The sequence below is a fragment of the Gavia stellata genome, chromosome 13 (genome assembly GCF_030936135.1).
Source record: "Gavia stellata isolate bGavSte3 chromosome 13, bGavSte3.hap2, whole genome shotgun sequence".
In the NCBI taxonomy this organism is placed as follows: Eukaryota; Metazoa; Chordata; class Aves; order Gaviiformes; family Gaviidae; genus Gavia; species Gavia stellata.
The window spans coordinates 4,662,879-4,686,580 of record NC_082606.1 but is presented as its reverse complement, the minus strand read 5'-3'; the positions used below and the strand labels follow the sequence as shown (position 1 = coordinate 4,686,580).

Here is a 23,702-nt window from a genome sequence, read left to right as displayed (position 1 = left end):
TGAAAAGGGCTCCTAAGTTTGAAAAAATCATTTCACAAATACAGAATTAAAGTGTGCTGGCATGCCAAGTTTTAATTTAGGCCTATTTTGTTCTATAACAGGCTATGTCAAACTGATGGTCTTGCAAGCAGTAGTGTTTTAAACATGCCCTGTAGCAAATGTGTTCAGTTTATCATAGCCTTTCATGAGTGCATGTGTTTTCTAAGAAATTAATCCTATAACACTAGCTATATTCACACAAACTAGAAAGACATTTTACAAAGGCCACGTGAAAATGTTAAGCTATCTCATCAAAAGACAAATAGGTAAATAAAATAGTGCATGATTTTAGGCCATGTTGACTATTTTACATTTTATCCTGAAAGGACATTGAGATGTTTTATATTTAGTTTAGTGTTGCTGATACTTCTCCAGAGAATTTGGTTCCCTTCTCTGACAGACAACAGTCTAGAAAATGAACCAGTTAACCACTTGAGAAATCATAATATTTGTGCATGCATTAGAAATTACAATAATTTTTGTTCAGATTGTCCCTATACTGAATGCAAGATAAGATGATTTGCAGATTAACAAAAATCTCTTCTGGTTCTGAAAAAAAAAAAAAATGACCTGGAGTTAATAGAGGAGATGGAAACAAGTTACTGAAAATTATTTTGCACCCTTTCAGTTATCGAAAGCAAAATGAAAAGCTCACTTGAGTGACATGCTTAAATGAGAGGCCTTCCCTGCTGAATTTCAATCTGTGACACGGGCGATCCAGCCCCTTTGTGCCGACCCTGGATTGTGTCTATCTTACAGCTTTTTGCCTTTTTTTTTTTTTAAACCCAAAGGATATCTGGTGTTTACAGGATTTGATCTGACTGTTTAAAGAAATGGACTGAATCCATACAGTGTTTTATTATTTTCAATCTATCCCTGACATTTTTGACTGATAAAATGTTGACTTTGTCGACATGGCCAGAAATCACCCCCAGTCTCAACAAAACCCATTTTTGAGCTCATTGCTGTATGATTCACTGTTGACAACAGAGGAAGGAACCTGACTTGAGGTGTCTGTGCTGCAGCTTGTGCAGATGTACTGCACTCACCTTGGCAACCTCTGTACAGGCAGCGGTGTGGGGTGGCACGGGTTCTGTGCAGGCTGCAGGACCCGCTTGTTTATTTTCTAAGTCTCAGTGCAAGCCAATTGCTTTAGTCTTTTGTACTGAACTTAGATAGTACTTTGTTTAGTATTCAAATTTTATAGCTAATAAGAGTTAGACTGAGTTTTATTTGCACCTTGTGCAAGAGTAGATCTTCCAAATAACACCACAGGAACCGTATTTCACGTAACAAGTCCTGAACGGTTGCAGACAACATGCAATGGGTAAGATTTAATCTCCATTATAAAGGGTTGTATAAATACCTCAAGCTCCATTTTAATATAGAAAATTCAGTGCTCAATCTTCTTATTTTTTGATACCATGAATGCAATATATCGGCATCTTTTGCAGATTTCTAGATCACTGGCGAGGTTGTACAAGTACTTGGAATATGCCCTAAAAGCAGCAATGCCAAAATGGAGTTTTTTCTAATTTCTCAAAGATCACTTGAAGCAAAACATGAGAGACTCCAGCAAGGCTTTCTGTCTTCTAGGAAACCATTAGAGCATCTGAGTCTGGGTTCATCAATGTATATAAATCATGCAAGGCAATTTGTTTAGTGTACTAGTAGAAGTATTATTAGATAGCTTAGGATATAGATTTATTAAAATATTTTTTCTGAAATGCTTCCGTTGTTTCTAACAAAAAGGGGATAAACATATTTGGATCTTTCTTTAAAGAATCACCAATAGCATTTCTTTGCCAAACACTGCATCATTTGCTGGTAAAGGAGAACTTTTAGATACTGTAATCATCAAAAGTCAGAATGATGTAAATAATTTTCTGATCTGTACTGCATTATGTATTGAAGCATTGTTGTGTAGTTACACTACATTTTAAAAGATCTATTTATTTAAAGGTTTTGTTTAGCGAAAGTAAAAGTATCGTCAAATACTTTATGAGTATAATCTTTGAACAATAATTACCAATTTGATTCAGAAAATGCTATCTCTACTGAGTGCCATTAATAGCCGATTGTGAGGTGAGCCTCAGTACTGCCTTGGAATAGGGAAGTAACTCCAGCTGGCACGCATATCCAAGACGTACAGTAAAGTTCTGCTAAACTAAATTTAATTCCTGATTCTTTTCTGCATTTGAACCTAGGACAGTAAGCAGATGCTGGAGATCTTTTATTGACTAGAATCTTCCTGGGACATCCTTACACTAATGCAAGTTCCTTACCTGTTTTTCCTAGAAATAGAGCAGCGTTTGACTGCGTAGGCCTATTGTGTTCATTCTGGCTTTGTGTGGTTAAAAAAAAAAAAAAAAAAAAAAAAAAAAAAAAAATCACCACTATCTGTGCCTTTTCTGGGAGTGGTTTGGGGATAAGTCGTAAGAACAGAAAAATAATTTTGGCGATACATTTGAGTTGTCTTTGCTAATCAAAATGATCTTCCTGTTCTTTGTATGTTTTTTTGGTGTACGTAGTGTTTACGTAGAGTTTACAGTGTATTACATAAGTATTTCAAATATCTAGCTATTGCTGTGGATTAAATGTTATTTTAACACCAGAACTTCATGTGGTGCTGTGGAAGGTGACAGATTTTTCAAATTAGGTAAAAGTATTTACTTGAAACTGTTTGCATAATATGATGTTAGTTAACTTAAAGACTGGATAGTTTATATCTCACTTGAGTGCATGATAGGACTTGTTAGGGCAAGTATTCACAAATAGATTGTCCTAATAAATTGTAATGTGTTTTGTTATTCTAAGTAGTTTAAGAGATAATGAAACTACTGCTTCTCCAGTAATACCTGTGCTGTCTCTTGCATCTGTCAGTGTTTAAAAAAAAGAGTTAGCTTGTTTTCTAGATGACTGTATTCTGTTCAAATAAAGTCAAATTAACTTCTAAGACTGCTTCTTATGTGACTTACTGTATTGTGCACTGGAATACGTTTAGGTACGCTTCCCTATTCATCCAAGTATTTTTACTTCTCAGAGTTATAAAAGCACCCAAATTAAGATGACTAACAAAGGACTTTTTGACTGCTGCTTCTGTTTTGTTATGGATTCCCAAGGTAATTATTTATTCTTTCTGTTCATAATCTTAATCTTCTCCACTGTGTTGTGAGAACAAATATATTAATGACTACAAGGTGTTGAAATTAATGGTTTTAGAGGCCGCAAAGCCATCTGTGATAGGTGTATATAAGACAGCGAAGTCCAAGAAGTTAATGCACTCAGATACTTCATACATGAGAGAAATGATGTCACTTCAGACTAGATGAGATTCTAGGACTTGCTTAAATGTCTTTCATTTTCTTTAAAGAAAATTTTCCATTACGGTTTTTCTGTAGTAAAAGTTGTCCTCGTTTTCAAGTTTTAATTGCAGTTATTTCTATTACAATATGAAAACCCGCTAAAATAACTTGATTTGAGAGTACCCTTCACTGGTTATATAGCTCTTGGCTTTAATCTGGAGAAAATTCAGCTTCACAAAAAATTTTTTAGCGTATTTCTGATTTTACAAAGACAACTGAGCAGCTTGCTATTTTTATCTGTGATTAATTTGGCTTTCCAGTTGAAGTACTCTTCAGTGCACAGTAAAAGCTTCCAGCAGCCAATTTACTGGAGATCCTCAGAACATACTTTAGTGGGGACCTTCAGATGTCAACTTCTGCTGAGAAGGCGCCTTTGAAAGGTAGCAGACATTACTCACGTAATTGTTTAGGCCTTCACTTAATGATAAATACTGAGCTTAACATGCTGCTGTTAGTATTAACGTTTTGCTCCAAGTTCAAAGCAGCTGGAAAAAATGGCTGCTTATTTATAACTACTATTTTCTAAAACAGTAATAATACAACATAATTAATGTATGCCAGATGATGCTACGTAAAATATTTAGCAAAATATTGGACGTGTAACCTAGACAGTTTAATCCTTTTCTATCTTAACAGCATCTGTTTTGCCTAGCTAGGACCCAGCTGCAAACAAACTCCTAGTTATGTAATCAAACCAGTTCACTGTCCTGCACGCTCGAGCGGCAACTATATTTAACACTGTTAACTAGGCATTATGGCTCTAAAATGCATTTACTGCAACGCACGTACGCTGCTAACAGAAACACGAATTTTAGGTGATGCCCTTACGTTAGGAACACCAGGTGCAGTGCAGCGGTGGACCAGCTGTCACCAAACCCCACAGATTTGCAATTTCAACAGAAACATTGCCCAGCAATTTTTGGAGCACTCGGAAAACATCAGAACTTAAGTCTATCACAAAAGAATAAAATAGAGGGCTTTGTGCCATGCTTTGGGCTAAAATATATTTTTATTTACTCTAAAATCTTGGGTTGCCCACTGCACACACACGTTTCAAAATAAGAGTCACGCTGCATCCTTTAACACACATACATTTTGCTTGTGGAAGATGTGCAGTATACAAATGGATTCTCAATACATAAAATGACCATATTTACTGCAGAGCATTCACATCAATACACCATGTCACTAGAAGCGTGCTGGAGGAAACCACTGTGTAAGCAGCCTTTTTTCAGATGGCTTGTACTGCCTGCATTATGTCTTGCCCAGACATGCACAACCTAAACATGGCTGCAGGATAAGATAATACAGGAAAACAGTTTAAAAATTAAAAGTATGGAAATGCTTAAGTACTCTGTTTTGATTGTCAAAAAGATTCACGATTTACACAAAGATGTGCGCTATTTTTCTATAAAGTGGACACGATATAAAAGAATTTTGATAATTGACAACATGCTTAATGAAATTACTACTTTGGGCAATACTCACTTTAGGAGGGTACAAAGCTGCTAAAATGATTTGAGTTGAGCAAGATCCATTCTTCTGAGGAATCTGGTATCCTGCACTTTTCATGCGGCAGCCAAGTAACACTGTGTAAAGCCATTTAACCCTTCTTTCAAATCTCTTCTCTCTGTAAAAACCTTAAGCAGCATCTTAAATGTAAAAAATGCATTAATGCCCGCTGTTTCTATTTTCTGTGGCAATGTGTATGCTGCACGTTTCCATTAGGATGATTTAGGGAAAATCACAGATTATATTTCACAGTTGCTGCACCTAAAGCTGTCTTTTGTAATAGCTTTTTATCTGATATAGAAAAAAGGTGGTTTTCTGTACAGTGTTCATTCTATATGCTCTGTATCTCTACTATACGTAAAGATGGAAGTATCTTTTTAGCTCGCATCGGTGTATCTATTTTTGCGCCAAAGTTCCAAAACATTCTGATGTAGAAACTTAAAAAAGCCCTCCTGAGCGCTTCACGCGGAATGGAAGTTAAAAATGAGTTTGTTTGGCCGCTCTCCTTTCCCCTGGAAGCCGCGCAGAAGGCATGCCCTCCCAGACCCAGCGTTTAAAAGAAACGACGCCGGCCGCGCCGCCTTCCCCGCCGCCCTTCCCCGGCCGCGCCGCGCTTCAGCGAAGGGCTGCCCGCGGCAGGCGGGGCGAGCCCAGCCCAGCCCAGCGCCGCCTGCCGGCCCGGCACCTGCGCCGCGGGGGGAGCCCCTCCTTCACCCCGCGCGCGGCGGGACGCTGCCCGAGGCCTGCCCGCCCTTGGCTGCGGCGCTCGGTGGGCTCCCCACGGCTTCCTCCGCAGGAAGCTCCTTCCCGTAGCACCTGACCCCCTCGCAGGGAACTTCTCCCGAGGGGGAGGCGATGGCCGCTGCCCGCCCGAAGCAGGGCCGCTGAGGCCGGCCGCCAGCGGTGAGCGGTAGGACGGTCCGGCTCCGAGGCGCGGCTGGCCCCACGCCTCTCCCACACAGCGCGGGGCCACGAGCCGGTACCTCTGGGCCACCTCCGGGAAAAACGACCCGGGACGGCGCCTTGCCGAGGCCGCTACTGAGGCTCGCGCCGCCCGCCGCTCCCCCCGCAACGCGCCAACCGTTCCAACGGTTCCCGCCGCGCGCGCTCTTCTCCCGCCCCTCGCGCCCCCTCATGGCTTCCCGGCGGGGCGTGGCCAGCGCCGCCCGTTAGGAGCGGCGCCCCGTCGCTGCGCCCCGTCCTCGCCGCGGGGCTCCGAGGCAGCGGGGGCCGTGCCCCAGCCATGGCCGAGCGCGGAGCCTGGCTGCGCTGCGGCCGCCCCCTGCTCCTCCTCACCTGCCTCTTCGCGCCTTTTCTCGGCCAGCGCGGAGCCGGCGCCGCCGCCCGCGCCCCTTACGCGGGTAAGGCGCCTCGGGGCGGCCCCGCGTGGGAGAGGGCCAGCGGGGCGCCCTGCCGGGGCCGCTGGGGAGGGGGGGGTGGCGGCTGGCAGGCAGGTGCTTCGGCGGGAAGCGGTGAGGGCACGGGCAGCTGGCAGTCACGAGCCCTCCTGAGCCCCGGCTTTCGCGTAGACCTGCCGCTGCGAGGGGCTGGCTCGCCGCTGGGGGTAGGGGGAGGCTGTACCGGGGTCGGCCGGGCCGCCGCTGCCTCCCCTGTTCCGGTCCTCCCTCGCAGCCCGGCTCCGGCGGGCGGCTGGGAGTGGCGGGAGCGCGGGCAGCAGGAGGGCGCGTTTCGCGTGGAAGCGTGAGGCGGGTTTTTGCCTGTGGGGGGAGATGCTGCCGGGGCTGAGGCGGCCAGGCACCGCGCGTCCTTCTCCACGCCACCAACTTTTGCCGAGGCGAGGCTAAAATAGGGCTGGTTCCAAGGCGGAGCGGGGTTCCGGCGGCCGCTGAGGAGTGCTGAGGTAGGGATTGCGGGGCTTCGGCCGGCTTCTCAAAGAACGAAGGCGACCGCCGGAGCCCGCGGCCGGAGGGGCTCGCCGGCGCTGCCCCTCGCGCGGAGCAGGGGAAAAGGGCCTTTGCCAGACGGCGGCCCTCCGGTGTGCCTGCCGCGCGCTTCAGTACGCGGTTGTTACGCTTTTTAAATCCATACATAACGCTTCGAAGATCTGAAGTAAGTAAGCTTCCGATTTTTGCTCCGTTCGCTTACTCAGCCGAGGTACAGTTGTAGTTTGTGGTGCGTGCTCTTTGCGTTTGCAGCTGGTATGGAGGTAAACTTACGGAATGTATTTTAATGATTGCAGTATCGCGTCTGGATCTGGCTGCACGTAAAAACGTCCCCCTTAGGAATTTATAGCAAAATTATTTTTAGTTTGGTTACGTGTTATTTCTTTGACTTCAAAAGAGTTAGTCTCATAATTCAATCAGGATGTGACTTTCAGAGTTGAGGGATGTAAAATAGCATGTGAAGCTAAAGTGTTTATAAAATTACACAGAGATTAGAGGAGCAAAATCAATGCTCTTTCAAAGAATTATTTAGAAATAGTTATTTGAGAACGTTGCTTTTACATAGTTTATGGGTGCATTGCTAAGAGTTTTGCAAAACGTCTTGAAGCCGTACCTCCAATATTTACAAGCAGAAAGGAAATTAATGAAAAATAAAATTGACTTTTCTTAGTATTAGCTCAAAATTGAAAAAATGGTCGTAAGTATGGTTTAAGGGAAGTAAATTGAGTTGACGTCTCTTTTAATTCAGCGTACAAAAACTCAGTCTGTTATTGCTAAATGTGATTTAAAAGGCTGTTCTTGGTCTCAGTATTTGGAAAAGTTTTTAATCATGACAGAAGATACTGCTATGTGAAATTATTATGTTACATTATATAGTATAGATTACTGTATGGAATTACTTAGATTAAGCCAGATTTTGCCTTTTGGCACAAGCCAACAGTTTCGACTTTGTTGAGAACTGATCATGTATAGTGAGGATAAAATTTTCTTTTCACAATTTGTTTGCTCGAAAATAAAATGAAATTTGCTATTAAGAAGATGAAAAACATTATAGTTACCTATTATTAAAATATAGGGCAAACAGAAATAATAACCTAAATCACTGTATCATGTACATATAGTTAAAATTATTGTAGAGGTATGGCTTTGCATGTGGTACAGAAATCAGTTTAATGAGTAGAAGTGAATTATGGGTGTGACTTGGTTTTTATGATACTTTTAAGAGTGCTTGAAAATTAATTTGGTGTTTTCTTTAGTTGGTAGTCCGGAGGCGAACTAACCCTTTATCCTGGATAACTCTGATCTGACAAGACAAAATACATGCTGATTTAAAATACAATCAAATTCTAAGTTTTGTTGCTTGCTCTGAATCTTAAACAAACAGGTGAGACTTAAATCTACAAATTGAATCGAGATTAACAACCACCTATAGCACTGCTGTGCCATGCTGCAGACTTGTGATAGTGCTCCCTTGGGAGTTCATACACCCAAACGTTCTCCACTCTGTTTTACAGATCTTCTCCCTGCCCAACAGGAAGCTGCAAACCTTCCTGCTTGTATGGGTTTCTTGTGTTTAAAATATTTTGTGCTTGCTTTCTTTCTTTAGAGATTCTTAGGAAGAAAAACATGAGCATTGATTTGTGGAGAAAAGTCTGTGTAGATTTGTAGAAGGAATTGCAGAAGGAAGCACTTGCATAATTTCCCACTTTTCAGAATGGTAAAACCTGATTTTTGTGATAGTATATGTTCTGAAATCTCCTACTCTGCATCAGTTTTTGAGCAGAGTATCTGATTTCTAAACAGAGTATTTGATTTGTATGAGCCATAGGATTGTGTGTTCCAGTGTGTAGGAGACTGGAATCGAGCTGCACGAGCAAAAGGCTGCTGTGGCAGAAGGTAATGCCGGTGCGAAACTTCTGCAGCACTCAGGGCTACGCTGGCAACTTGTGAGAAGCCCAAGGCCTGTGTCTTATTTGCGCAAGGGTCTTATTTAGATACATTGTGGATTTGTGTTTACTTTCCTCATGCATATCCTCTAAACCTATATGAGTGAACGGCTCTACTTTTGAGATTCTACAAACTTGTTCTTCCTTTTACTCCTTGCACTATCTGCACTTGTAGACACACTTTTTGTTGCTTGCATTCAGTATTCCTCAGTGCTGTCTTCACAGTGCATTTTCAGTCTTTACTGGCAGGTCAGCAGTCAGTCAAAATAATGCAATGGTTAAAACTGGTATAAAACAGATGACAAAATCCTGGTTCTGTTACAGAAAAAGTCCCCCTGGCTTCAGAGTGACCAGAGTTTTTACCCTGAAGCAGCCTGACATGAGGCAGCCTTTTCATGTGCCCTAGCTGTCGGGCAGGGAGAAGGATCACAGTTCTTCTGTCTGCTGAAAGCTGAGTGGAGTATAGTAGTGTCAGTGAACTCATGAGGAAATGCAGTGAAATGCTGTGACGTGCCGCAGACCTGTAACGTTAGCGCTGTAGGTGGCTGATCATCAGGAGACTTGCTGGCAATAGCCGCACTATAGAGTCCAGGAAGCTCTTTGTCATATTGTGTGTATGTTGTGTATTTATCGTAGAATCCATAGCACAGGTATTCAGAAGGGAATGGTTTGTGCTCCTATTAGCCTTTAATCTAAAGACTGACCGTCAATCCATAGTTGATTGTCTCTATTTCTTGATTAGTTACAAACTACATGGCAGTATATTATGCTGTTATTGATCAAACTTGTAAATGCATTCATTAATATGGGCCGTAATTATCCCTTGATGCTAAGCTATTAGGGGATAGCTTAATTCTACTTTCCAATTACCAAGCTGGAAACTTTAATCTTTTAAATTCGAGTTGAATGTAAGAAACATCTTCCCTGCTTTCTATGTGCAGCTCTTGTACCTCTGTTCATATTGGTAAGTGCTAAGCAATATTGCAGTTCAAAATCCTTGATGGTTTCATGTCCACAATATGTCATTTTATTTTGCTACTGGTTGGCAGGAGGTTGATGTGCTAGGTAAGAGAGAAGCCAGAAATCCTCCCAATAACTTGAAAGTCCAGGAGTAAACAAAAAAAATCATAGAAGTTCCTGCAGCAGCTAGCAGCTACCAGTCACATATTAATACACAGTGATAGAAATACAAGGCTGTCACTTTTTTTGTTCTCAACCTTTGAAATATCAAGACAACCTCTGAACAAAAGAAAGCAAAACTAATTTGCAAAAAAACCACCAACAAGAAATGGTCAAGAATAGCCACCTTTTCTGTGCTTGTAGGTGCAGTGATGGGCTTTTGGTTTTATTTTTTAAACAGGGGAGAAAAAGATACTTGTAGGAAATACAGAATGTCGTAGCTGGCTTTTCTTCAGTAAATTGAATAGCGTTAGTAATCCTGCTTTGACTTACAGATGTTCTAGAAAAGATGATTTTAATCTTACCAAATGCTTACAGTTAACTAAACACTTGACTGTTAGTGATTGGATTCTTTGCGATTCCTAAAGTATAGAAGGAGAAGTAGGCAAAAAGGTTGAAGACCATACAGAAAGTACACACTAGTAATACATATTACTTCTGAATCTACATCTTAACATTAGGCTTCTAAAAAGTGACCCTTTCCCTTCTTCCACGGACCTCTTTTGAAAACGCACCAAGTGACGATCCAAAGAAAACCTGAAATCATTAGCACTTGTTTATATCAATTAGAAAATGCCTTGAACTACATTGCTTAAAGTGTAAGGACCAGAGTTACACCTGCAAGCCCAGTGTGGTTCTTGGACACTTTTATCTAAGGAAGTACAGAGGAATATAGAATTCAAAGAAAGTTTATTCTTTGGAGAAACATGGACTGTGATGTTCTCTCATTTAAAAACAAACAAAAATTTATGAAAAGATATGAGGTATAGCTGTAACACTAAATATTTCAAGGGTAATTCGTGTAAAAAGAATACTGCTGCTAAATCATATTGAGATGCTTAGGAATTTCACCCATAATGATACAGTAAGAAACAATGTAAAAAGACAGATTCTACAAAAGAATAACAATTTTGTAATCTATCTGAAGCATTTGAAAAGTCTGCCATTAGCAGCACTAGTGAAATTTTGACTTGAGAATGTTAACAAAATGAAAAGACATGTACATGTTTTTTCATGCTATTCATGCATCTGAGACCCGTGTAGTACTTCCTCTTCTTTTCTAAATAGCGCTTCCAAAGTACTTTTAATAAAAGTTAAGTGTTTGGGGGGGGGAAATAGTAGGACTGAATTTTTAAATACAATTGTGTCTGAGGTCAAGTGTTTAATTAGAATTTCCACTTACCGTTTTGTCATAAGTGTGCTCCAACTACTTAAAAAAAATTGAATCATTAGTCTGCTTTGTGCATAAATGTTTCTCTCCTTTTTGCAGAGTTCAAATTTTGGCCATCCAGCGTTTTATCCTGTGATTTAGTTTGTTTGCTGAACATGGAATCACACTGAGAGGGAGCGAACAGAGAAAGTTTCAGGTGTAAATTATAAAGTAAACGTTGTCACTGGGATTTATCACTGAGCAATATAGAGACCCTACCTTTGATTTAGACTACAGAAGTTACCTGACCTCAACAAAAATAAAGCCACACAAATACAGGCATGCTTAGAATTGCCTTTCAAAGGCTGCAGATCTAAGGTTTTTTTAGAACGGTGACGTAGTAGCAGTGGGGAGTGCTTCCATAATCTTTTACCATCTGATTTAGTAGACTTGTACTCTGGGTTGTTTGTTTACTAATCTTGCTAGTTGTAGGTTTTAACCTCTTTCTGCTTTTCTCCAACCAGCATAGCCAGTCTGCTGCCTTAAGCCACTAACTGTGTTTTACCTCTTTTCCTCTCTTCTGTACCTTTTTTCTGCTTGCCACCAGTTCTTCACATTTTTTTTTAATTGGTGTTAACACCAATAAGTAACTAAGAATTCCACTCTTTATAATAATCTTAAAAGCATACAGACACATGGAAAAGAGAAATTAAACACATGCAGTCTGTGTAATGAGTGAGCTGTGTGAGCCTATTAAATAAAATATGGAAAGGTAGGGGTGGTTATTTTATTTTTGCCGACTCTTAATATATGGTTACCATCTCCAGCCTTCTCATGGAGTTCTTTGTACAAGCTGCCTTTTGTAGACCAGTATGCGCCAGCTTATTAGTAGACAGAATAAACTAGAAATATGAAAAAATGTGGATACTTCTTTGATAGGAAAAAATTAGTTGAACTATATTGTTACTGAATATGGTCATCTTAATAAATCAGTAAGTATACTGTAGGTCTGAGAGTAAAATGTTTGAAAAAAATTCTTTAAGTATGTTAAAGTGGTAAAGCAGCATGTCCCCATTTAGCATAGCAGAGAAGATACTGTGTTTTAAGAGAAGCTTAATCTGGAAACAGCAGGTACCCTGAAGATGCTGTATTGCTGTACAGGAGGTCATCTTACAGGAAGACAGAAATGGTGAAAGTGCAACTTTGCCTCTGCATTGCTTCAAGGTCAATTAATGGAGAGAGAATACCCAGCTGCATAGTCATTCTCAAATTGTACAAAAAAATTCAGTTGAGAGTTGGAACTATAAAAGGGAAATGTAATTAATGCTAATACAAAAACCAAGTATTTATGAAACATTAGCCTGAAATATACACAAAACCATTCATAATTCAGGAAATAGGGATATAGAAATAGAGAAATTAAGTTGTGTCTTCAGGAAGCATTCTTTTGGATGTCTGTAAAAAGCAGGAGTTGGCAAATCTATGTATAGTTTCAAATAAGAAAAATTCCTTAGCTAATGAGGATACACTGAACCTAAGGTATCAATAAAAATAAATATATTTTAACCTAATAGCTGTGAAGGTAACTTGTGTGTGTAACATTCTGTTACTGGATCCTTTCTGGCAGCAATTGTTATGTCCTGTGTGTTTTCGTGTATCCACCTGAGGTACGCACAGTGGTACAATGCAAGTTGCCCATCGGTTCTTTGCTGTTACACAACTCACGTGTCAACAATCTTGAAATAGAAAGATATTAAATTGTAGAGCATGTACAAATAATACATCCTGAAGAACAATAGGTTGTTAAGTGTTTGCGAATGTGTCTGGAGCCACAAGTCTTCTGAGGAGCGGCTGAGGGAACTGGGGTTGTTCAGTCTGGAGAAGAGGAGGCTGAGGGGAGACCTTATCGCTCTCTACAATTACCTGAAAGGGGGTTGCAGGGAGGTCCCAAGTGACTAGCGACAGGACAAGAGGAAATGGCCTTAATTTGCGCCAGGGGAGGTTCAGGCGGGATATTAGGAAAAATTTCTTTATTGAGGGAGTGGTGAAGCATTGGAACAGGCTACCCAGGGAGGTGGTGGAGTCACCATCACTGGAGGTGTTCAAGGAACATGTGTGGACGATGCATTGTGGGACATGGTTTAGTGGGCATGGTGGGGATGGGTTGATGGTTGGACTTGATGATCTTGCAGGTCTTTTCCAACCTTAGTGATTCTGTGAATGAAATACAACTGTAAACAGATTTGTATTTTGAAACAGAAGGGTGAACTGTCTTAAAACCCAAATGCTGATTTTGCCTGCAGCGAGAACCATTCAGCAGCATGTTAGTGTATGGTAAGATTTGGAGGGCAAAGGGGTCTTGCTGCTCCTTCTTTGCTGATGGTGTTCCTTAAGCTACATTCTGCTTTTGCGCCTACTATAAAATTTCAGAGAAAATCCAGTTAGTATTCATAGCCATAGTTCTGCTGGACTGCCCCAAACCTGCAGTGCAGAAGGCAGGGAATTCTCGTGTGGCTGGGCTCTGCAGTACTTCGGGTGTTTTGACCGAAGGATCTGTAAATGCAGCTTTTTGCAGCGCAGCAGAAAGCTGCTGCTGTCACAAGAGCACTTCGATGAATGGGACGGAACTTAAAAACTTAGGTTGCCTGTCTTAGTTGTCGAGGCCGCAGCGGTTGCGGTCACATAGAACTAGCTTAGGTCTGTCTAAATTAATGACTTAAATGGTGTTAGCCAAGTCCCTGCAACAAATGCAAGCCATCAAACTGTTTATCAAATTCTAAGGTAGATTTTGCAAGTTGTATTGAAATGAGAACTGATACCCTCCACAAGTATGATGCTACCTGACATAACTGGCAATTTAGTAATCCCAGGCAGTTCTGCAATTTTAGTCTTCTTCAGTGTCTAACAATCTCTGGTTTACCGAATGTTGATGGTAATGAATTTCAAATAGAAATTGTTTCTACTGCCTCTAACTGATGCTTTGGTTTCCTTTACCTTCTTTTATGAGAGAGGTTAAATGCCATCAGTGTTTTTTCTGTATGTATTGTTCACTACTTTATCTGCTTCGTTTATGTTCACTAAATTCACCTCCTCTCCAAACGAAATAATGTTAATCTTTTAAATCTCTCCTTGTATGGATGACTGTCTCTGGTTTTAATCTGTTTATGACATTCTCTGGTGCTTTTCTGTTTCTGATGTATCTTTTTTTAGATGGATGCTGTTAGTGAGCACATCATTTCTAGAGAGGTCATGCCATACATTTATGTAATGGTATAATATTTTAAATCTGCATTAAAAAGAGATGGTTGCGAAGATCTTTCTTTGGTTTACTCTGTCCCTTAAACTATAATAATTGTTAGGTCTTTTTTTGGCAGTAGTTTCAATGGTTTAAAGCTCATGGGTGAGTAGTAAAGATCTTTGTCTAGAGCATATGTTCATGTCTTCTGGTGGTTGCTCTGACTTCTGTCTGGAATTGGAGACCCTTTTGGAGTCATTCCCTTCAAGGTGATGTGTGTAGCTTGTGCTGCTTCTTGGGGCAGTGGCCTTCTTCAGGTCTTTCACACTGCCTTTGAAAGCTGTTCTTGCTTGAGTTACTTAGCTAGACACTGATCTTGCCTTTTTTCCTCCCCTCTCTCTGTGTCTTCCCCAAGTTTGTCCTTCTCTTGTTGTTTAGGGTATATAATTTTTTGCATGGGTTCTCATAACGGAGAAACCTTAAACTTTGCCTTTTTTTGGGTAGCAAGGTTTCTACTGATACACTTCGGTGAGATCACATTGGTAAAAAACCTCATTTTTTGTGGATTCCCAAAGGTAAAGGACAGCGGTTGCTTGATGAGGTGCTTTAGGACAACTTCTGTATCTCTTGTGAAGTCCGGGCTGCTCTCTGCCTGCAGTTTCTGCATCTAGAGTACTTCTTTTTCCCAAAGCTCTGCCATGTATTCCATTCTCTCAGGAGACAAAAGAAGACATTTAGTTTCCACTTCTTTGAAAGCTATACAAGATTTTTGGCTGTTCCAGTCATCAGTCAGTCTCCAGGCATTGAAATGACTCCTTGAGAACTATGGAAAAGACGTAACTGAATGTATACTATTACTTAACTAGAAGGGTGCCTTCCAGTCAATATAACATTAGAATAGGTAGAAGATAGACTGGTAAATAGATTGGCGCATGTGTTTAAGATACAAAACAGTGTGGGGAAGAAGTGCTCTACAAGTACTGCAAAGTTTATACGTCATAGATGGGACCAAACATTAAAAGAAATAATGTATAAAACATGAAGAGACTGACTTTTCAAACTGCAGCGCAAGTTATGCAATATACTAGAGACCTGTACACTGTGGATGTAGGTTTTTAAAAAGTACCACCTTGTTCTAGAATGGTGGAACTTGAACGATAGTCCTTCATAGATAAGCTTTCAGTTTTAGAGGAGTTCCATAATTACATGGCACCAGTTAAATGATGCAAGTGCATTTTGCCTTTATTATTACTAAAATTACCTTAATGTTCTTGAGTCATAGATTTTATATGTGTGATAGTGGTATGGAGATGCTAATAAAACCAGGTTAATGTTATAAAATTCTTCTTCCAAGACCTTGGCCATACTTCCAGAGAAAAGGGGATAAGACGAGAAATTTAACTCTGCATAAACATAGCTGTAGCTCTTTGGACACAGGAATGCAGATGTACACTGTTCATTTAAATCAAGGTTAATAAATTACTTTTTTATATAGGTATATCTGAACCTTCTTTTATTGCTCAAAGTGAAGATCGTTTGTTTAAACATTTATTTGAAGACTATCAAAGATGGGTTCGTCCAGTGGAACGCTTGAATGACACAATAAAAATAAAGTTTGGCCTTGCAATCTCTCAGCTAGTAGATGTGGTATGTATAGTAAATAAGTTTGTTTATTTTTTTCCCTAATTCTTAAAATTCTGGAACACAATGTCATATGAAATAATTGTGCATATTTTAGCTTAAACACAATAGATTGAACCTCTAAAATTATTATCAGCATAATAAAAAATGCATTGTAGATGGGGGCATGCAGAAGTGATGCAAAGGGGTTGAGAAGACAAGTGGCGTTTTCAGCAAAACAAAAGTGAGTAAAATTCTTAGGCCTAGGGAATTGTGTTTTAATTTATTTATTCAATGGGAAAACCACATATTTTTAAACTTCATCAATCTCATTTCTGTAAAACTCAGGAACGCTTGCAAATACTGCTCTTTCCCCCCTGTAAGCAGCAAAAAACCCCCTAAGCCTTCAAATATGTCACTTCCATAGTAATGAAGATAATCTCTTGTCATTACGTGTGATGTAAAAGGGATCAACCAGACTTTTTTTTCCCCCGATACTTATTCACTTCAGAATATTCTTTTCAAACTGAATTCACTGTTTATAGCTATAAGAGGAGTTTTTCTTCCACATGTTGGCTGTTCCTTTATGTTTCCATAGAAAAACAGTAAGACTGCATGAAATACAGTCAAATAAAAAAATGGAAGGGAGGAGAGAGACAGAGAAGGGGAAAAATAACACTTCTAACAGTTAAATAATCAAAGGTCATAACTGCATGTTTAAAAAGGTCTCATAGAAACATACTTATCAGTGACTGGAATGCTTTTAGAAGTGTATTTTGTATTTTAAATTACAGACCTCTGTGAACTAAAGCAGCTAGTTACTCTGAATGTACTGTGGAGATTTTTTTAGTAAAATATGCTTTATTTTTATAGGATGAGAAAAATCAATTGATGACAACAAACGTCTGGTTGAAACAGGTATGTGTAAAATATCGATGAAAAAATCTGAAGCTTCATAACTGCAAGTCAAAAGTTGGAAGAAGCTTTTCTAATTAATTGTATATTCAAAAAACTTAGTTGTTGTATGAATTTTTATTTTACATTGTATCTTTAAAAAATGTCCGTGGAAATGCTTTAAAGGATTGATTTTTTATAAAACTCTTAAACAAAAACAAATAAAAAAATTAAAAGAAATCTGATATGGCATTGCATGGCCATTTAATATACCAAGGTGTGAGTACCCAACCATAAAAGTTACTGCTTCAGTACATAAGTTTTCTTTCAAAAACTACATTATAGAAAGTTTGGGTTTAAGATCTTCCTCTTGTGGGGTATTTGAGATTATTGGATAAACATCACTGAAGAATTTCAGTTTCAAAGTTGTATATGCTTGCTGTAAAGAGCTATTTTTTCCTCTTAAGAATATTTGTTTATGGGCAGGAAAAAGCCTCAAGCTTTATAATAATCAGAGTCCAGTCCTAAACTTAAGGGCCACTATTAACTTGGGAAATGCTGCTCACAAATCATTCTTGATTTAACTTAGAAGAATGTTTGCAGACCCTGATTATACTTACTAGCTTACTAAATTATTTTTGTTTGGGCTACTTGCTTTGGTTTTTTTCCTGTTGCTTCCCATTCCCTTCTTTTGCAGTAACTGTGATTTCAGGCAAAGTTTTCCTTTTCAGGAAAACTTTGAGACTACTAAGGAAGTATGAGATGGCAATATGTCGGTGATAACACTTTGTGCCCTCTTAATAGTTTCTGCAGAATTTGTCGCAGTTGAGCCAGTTCAAATAAAATAAGAACTGACCTGAATATGCATTTAAAATGCTATGTGATGGTGAATTCTTACAAACTTGAACTTTTCCTCTTGAGCTTTTAGTTCAAGTATAAAATTACCAAAGTACTACTATGGTTTTAATGGTGCTATTTTTAGTGTTGCTGGTAGAAATAGGAATGAAGATATTGTGAGAGTTGCAGCATGATTTTTTTTTTTTTGATGAAAATGTTTACATTGCTTCTGATCAGCTTCCAAAGTAATTGATACTTGTTCAGAACAAGCTTTTTTCAAATTTAATTGTTATAATAGCTCTTACTTATGTTTATGCGCTCTGAAAAAGGATTTTAATATCTTAAGTTCTGTACGGAAATACTGTCAAGTGGCTCTTATAACAGAAAACAAATACTGGATGAGGTAAATAGATGTTTGTTCAGCAAATTCACTGTTGTATGCAAATTTTAGAAGCCAGTTTGATGATTTCTTTTTTAATTGCCTTTTTATCTATTTTCATCTAGTCTTGCTCTGCTTAAATCAACTTCACAGTAGTAATGATTTTCACATCTCGCATATCCACAGGAATGGACAGATGTAAAGTTAAGGTGGAATCCTGAAGACTATGCTGGAATAACAGCTATTCGTGTCCCATCAGATTCTATTTGGATTCCAGATATTGTGTTGTATGACAAGTAAGATTTTAATCTTTTCATATAAAATACATTTACTTTCAAACTTTACTGTCCAAGCTGCTGCTAGGAGGCTCATTGGATAGATATGTGTGTATGTTTAGTAGAGCTAAGAATATGTGGCAGAATTTGCCTCTGAATGCAAATGGATTTTGTTGCCATGTTAAATGCTTAAATGTTTTGCTTTGCTTCTGTATGGAATTTCTAGTCTCTTTTGAAAAGTTTATTTCCACTTCTTCATGTAAACTCTTTTTTTAAATAGAAAACAACGTCTTGCACAGTGCTGGGTACAAACTAAGAGTGTAGAGTGATGGGAGGGAAGCAACTAATTCATGCTGTTGTAAGTCATATTCAGCATGGATTTAAAATTAAGTGCGCTCAACTGTAAGGGGGTTTTTTGTTGGTTTTCGGGGTTTTTTTGAGAATTAACAGATCTCAGAAGCAATAACTTCTGAATTAACCTTTCTGCTCAACTCGGGTGCATATACAACGCTTTTACATTTCCTGACTTGTTGAATCAGGAAAAAAGGCTGTTGCAGTGATTGTAAATTCAGTTTGGAAGTGGCATACAAGTATTATTTTACCTGTTTCTTCACTTTTTTCTTTAATAATTATGATTTGGACAAATTGAAAAGTATTTATGCTGTATTACCAATAGAAACACCAGAGTTTGGTCATGCTGTTAGAGGTCAGGATTTTTACAATCCTTTCATAAGTCATTGGGACCACAGAAAGTTGCACAGATCTTTTTGTGACTTGAAAATATACTTCACTCTTCCAAAGCTGTTGGCCTGATTCAGATTTAAAAAAAAAAAGTTGACTATGAACACAATGTGAAAATTTTGGCTATGAAGGGAGAGATGGGATAAACAGCTGAAATGACAATATCAAAACATTTTTTTTTATTTAAAAACACACCCCCACCTCCACCCCCCACCCACTGTAATTGCATGCATATATATCTTTTTTTTTTTTTCCTCTCAGTGCAGATGGACGTTTTGAGGGAACATCTACAAAAACAGTGGTAAAATATGATGGCACCATTGCTTGGACCCCACCAGCAAACTACAAAAGTTCTTGTACTATTGATGTAACCTTCTTCCCCTTTGACCTCCAAAATTGCTCTATGAAATTTGGTTCCTGGACTTACGATGGCTCACAGGTTGATATAATTCTTGAAGATTATGATGTTGACAAAAGAGACTTTTTTGATAATGGAGAATGGGAAATAGTGACTGCAACAGGGAGCAAAGGAAATAGGACTGATGGATGCTGTTGGTATCCTTTTGTTACATATTCATTTATAATTAGACGTTTGCCACTTTTTTACACGTTGTTTCTCATTATTCCTTGTATTGGGCTTTCGTTTCTAACTGTCCTTGTCTTCTATCTTCCTTCAAATGAAGGTGAAAAAATTTCACTTTGCACTTCAGTACTGGTATCTTTGACTGTTTTTCTTCTTGTTATTGAAGAGATTATTCCGTCATCTTCTAAAGTTATCCCACTTATAGGAGAGTACTTGGTGTTTACTATGATATTTGTGACACTGTCCATTGTGATAACTGTCTTTGCTATCAATATTCATCATCGCTCTTCGTCTACACACAATGCTATGGCACCTTGGGTTCGCAAGATATTTCTTCACAAACTTCCCAAGCTGCTTTGCATGAGAAGTCATGTAGATAGATACTTTGCACAGAAGGAGGAAACGGGAAATATGAATGGATCAGAATCATCTAGGAGCACCTTGGAAGCAGCTCTAGATTCTATCCGATATATTACAAGACATGTTATGAAGGAGAATGAAGTTCGCGAGGTGGGTGTATTAGTCATATTACACTGACTTTGTAAAACTGGAAATTAGAAAACCAAGTAATGGTTTACTATGCAGTTGCATATTAAATACGTACTATGGGATTTCCAGTTTTTGTACTTCGTTGGAAGCTTTTCCACTGGAAAGAAGTACAAGTATGGTACAATACTGAGAATCCCTATAGGTATTGGGCTGATACAACACAGTCCTTGGGTTCTTTAGTCTTCTGCTTTCTTCTAGAAGTAAGTTCATGTTGTTAACTACACATCTTCAGAGATACTTGTCTGTTACAAGAGCATGTACCGTAACTGTTCTCTACAGTGCTGCTGGATGTTATTTTCATTATGAGAGAAGTAGGTGTTTTTCATTTTAATGTTGTACCTGAAGGCTATCTGAAAAATGCATTTGCCTTACATTTTCAGAATAAATACTGCTAAGCCTTATTTTGCGGCTTTCAATTCCAAATAAAAACAATTTTTAATGACCTGATTTACGTTAGTTTATATACAAGCTATAGCCATATGTTGGTCATGTTGTGCTGAGATCAGACATGGACTAGGTGACTTCTTGAGTGTTCTCTTCTAGCCTTACTATTATTTGTCTCAAGTTATATCAAAAGATGTCAAAGGCTTTTTTTCAGTCTGTACATTTGCACTCTGAACTATACTTAATGGATGTTCACACCATTCAGGTAAGAGCATTATGAATCTGTTTCTCTTTCTGTGCTTTTTAAACTAGCACCATTGGTACATCAGAGACTTAAATGCTATTTTCAGGCTAGTGTAGAAATACAGAAGTTTGTTGTGAGTTGGCTGTGACAGTTGACTGTGACAGACGAGAGGTGATAAGTATTTTGTTTTTCAGGTGTAATGTTGTTGTGACTCTCAAACTCGGAAAGTAATATACAGCTGACTGGGGATTCAGTTGTATTTTATTATTTGGGCTCCAGAGAATGCAAGCTTTAATTGCAGAAGTTGTTAATAAAAACTACGCAGCGAGTGCTGTTGTAGCCTTACCTCTTAGGAAGCAGTAGGCTTGGAAAATGTGGATAGCTGCAGTTCAAATCGAAGACAATTGTTTGGCAGGGTTTTAATGTGCTTGCACAATTATTTCTGCTATTCTTGCAAAACTGTGTATAGATGTGAATATCATATCAAAAAGGAAAATAGTCTTGAAAGTAGTGTGAGTATTCTCCCTAGTGTATAATTCTGTGCAGCAGTAACTTAACAGCTTTCAGATCTTGTATATAACACAACAGCTGCTGTCTACTTCTAATTTTTTTCGGTACTGGTTTGGGTGGTTTGGGGTTTTTCTGTGTTGTGGTGTGTGGTGGGGTTTTTGTTTGTTTGCTTGTTTGTTTTTTTTTTTTAACTTTTGCTTCTAGCTCCTACCTGGGAATTCCACTTTATGATGAAGCTGTGGCATGAATCCTAAATCCTGCAGTATGTTAGAAAATTGCATACTGGTTTCACTCTCTGTAGTTGAGGATGTTCAGTGCTTGTCAGGGACAAGCATAGACCAATACTAAAATATAGTATTGATCTATGTAGTTTACTGGTCTTCATAGAGGGAAGTTTGTTCCTGTTCTAGCTTGTAGTATAATTATAAAAAGTTATTAAAGGGGGCTACCAAATGGACCTGATTGGAAAAAAGTGTACTGTAAAGTGACTAAGAATTGCAGGTTTGGTACTGTATTTTTACCTGTTCTCACACATACTGACCAACTCTTATGGTCTTTGTTTTTTAGGTTGTTGAAGACTGGAAATTTATTGCTCAGGTGCTTGATCGAATGTTCTTATGGAGTTTTCTTCTGGTTTCAGTAATTGGATCACTTGTGTTATTTATCCCTGTTATTCATAAATGGGCAAGTATAATAGTACCTACGCATATAGGCAGTACAAATGCATAAAATATTTTTGAATGTTTCCTGCTAATATGGCTCTAAAGAGTTTTGCAGTAGCTCTATTTCCATGCATGTTCTTTGCAGGCATGTTTCTGATAGGATAGAATAAAAAAAAAAAAATCCAAACCCAGAAAATTATGTTTATATTAAAGCATGGCATCCCTAGGACACATAGAAGTCAATTTGCTTATTGCCAGTCTACTAAGTTACTTCCAAATCAGGTCACAATTAAAAGAACTTTCTCAAGCACTTGCATGTATGATATGTCAAAAAAGCATATACTGACACCTACTGCGAAATAGAAGGATTTAAAATTTGTTAATGATGATCACTGTAGCCCAATTATTAAATTACTATATAAATTATTATATTGAATATTAAATATTTGCATATATTTACACAGTAGAGTTGCTTATTTCAATTTACTGTAGTGTGCAAAGGAGAATTTTTATCAGCTCACTTGAATGTATGGTAAAAGTATAAAAGTTTCTACAGAGTAAATTTAAAACAATGATAAAAATACCAGTTAAACTTCCCGTATAGTCAACATATAAGTAAAAATAGCGATTTGGCTATGTTTTGCCTTTATAAATTTTCAGTGGAGTTTGCTTCTAAATTTAAAACCTTGTTAATTCTATCATACTAACATGAACATTTAATACAGTAAGCCTTAAAATGCCTACGGGATAAATGCATATCGATATCTCTGTATCAGCTGTGGAAACGAAGGCAAAGACAGTTGAATGCGTTCCCAAGTTGCACTAGTGTTCTAATGGACCAGAACATTCAGATTTCTTTATTCTTGGTGAAGAATTTGATACATTATGTTAGTTTCAAGCATGTTAATCACTTCCTGCCTTTGTGTGTTTCTCAGAATTAAGTTTTTAAGCACAGGTAGAAGGAATTTGGGGAATGCCTTTCTGAAGGAAGTGGGTTGAAAATTATTATGCTGCGTAACCAAATACAGATGATTAAGTTTTCACACAGTTGTTAAACCGAATTTAGAAAGCTACCTTTAATAGGTTCTCTCACTTACAGAACCATATGTAACTCTAAGCACCGAGGACTTGCAGCTTTCCATACTTTCTTTTTTCTGAGAGTGTTGAAAAGTAACTTGCAACTTTTTAATTATTCCATTAAAATATATTCTTTAAATACTGATTTTAAATTCTTTACATTCATTCCAATGCCACCTTTCTTAAAAGCTTTATTTCTGGAAGAGACTCTAAAATAGATGGGGGTTTTCCTACAGCAAAGTTTTGTCAATGTGCTTCATAATTTAGTTGCATCCTGCAGGACTAATACAGTAATGCCAAGCTAGGGCAACTCTTGGGAAGTTTATGTTTGCTTAAATTGCTACACTAATAATAACATGGTTAGGCGAGAAGTCTAATGTGAATTGTGGTATCTTTGATAACGTAAGTTTTTATAGTGGTTTTGAACTTGGAAAATGGATACATATTCCACCCCCCATATCCCTTTTAAAATAGCACTGTTTGGCAGTGTGCTGATTATAATACTGATTGCTTATGTCATAGATATCTTATTTCCTCTTCAAATGCAAAATTTCTTTCTATAGTCCTCCTTGGGTTTTAAATACTGAAGTGTACTCTTAACTGAACAGAAAGCTAAG

General features: G+C 38.6%; 1 protein-coding gene across 1 annotated transcript; it reads left to right on the top strand.

The window, feature by feature from the left end:
• The first annotated feature begins 6,159 nt into the window (after window positions 1-6,159).
• CHRNA5 (cholinergic receptor nicotinic alpha 5 subunit) lies at window positions 6,160-22,140 on the top strand. The gene is made up of 6 exons (XM_059823594.1): window positions 6,160-6,277; window positions 15,826-15,977; window positions 16,824-16,868; window positions 18,247-18,356; window positions 19,338-20,169; window positions 21,914-22,140. Exons 1-6 carry the CDS (start codon window positions 6,160-6,162, stop codon window positions 22,073-22,075), a joined length of 1,419 nt encoding a protein of 472 aa, XP_059679577.1. The 3' UTR covers window positions 22,076-22,140.
• The last annotated feature ends 1,562 nt before the right edge of the window (window positions 22,141-23,702 follow it).

Coding starts and splice junctions, on each gene's coding strand:
- CHRNA5 (XM_059823594.1), top strand. CDS start 6,160: ATGGCCGAGCGCGGAGCCTGGCTGCGCTGCGGCCGCCCCCTGCTCCTC. Junction 15,978..16,823: donor TCTCTCAGCTAGTAGATGTG/GTATGTATAGTA, acceptor TTATTTTTATAG/GATGAGAAAAATCAATTGAT. Junction 20,170..21,913: donor AGGAGAATGAAGTTCGCGAG/GTGGGTGTATTA, acceptor TTTGTTTTTTAG/GTTGTTGAAGACTGGAAATT.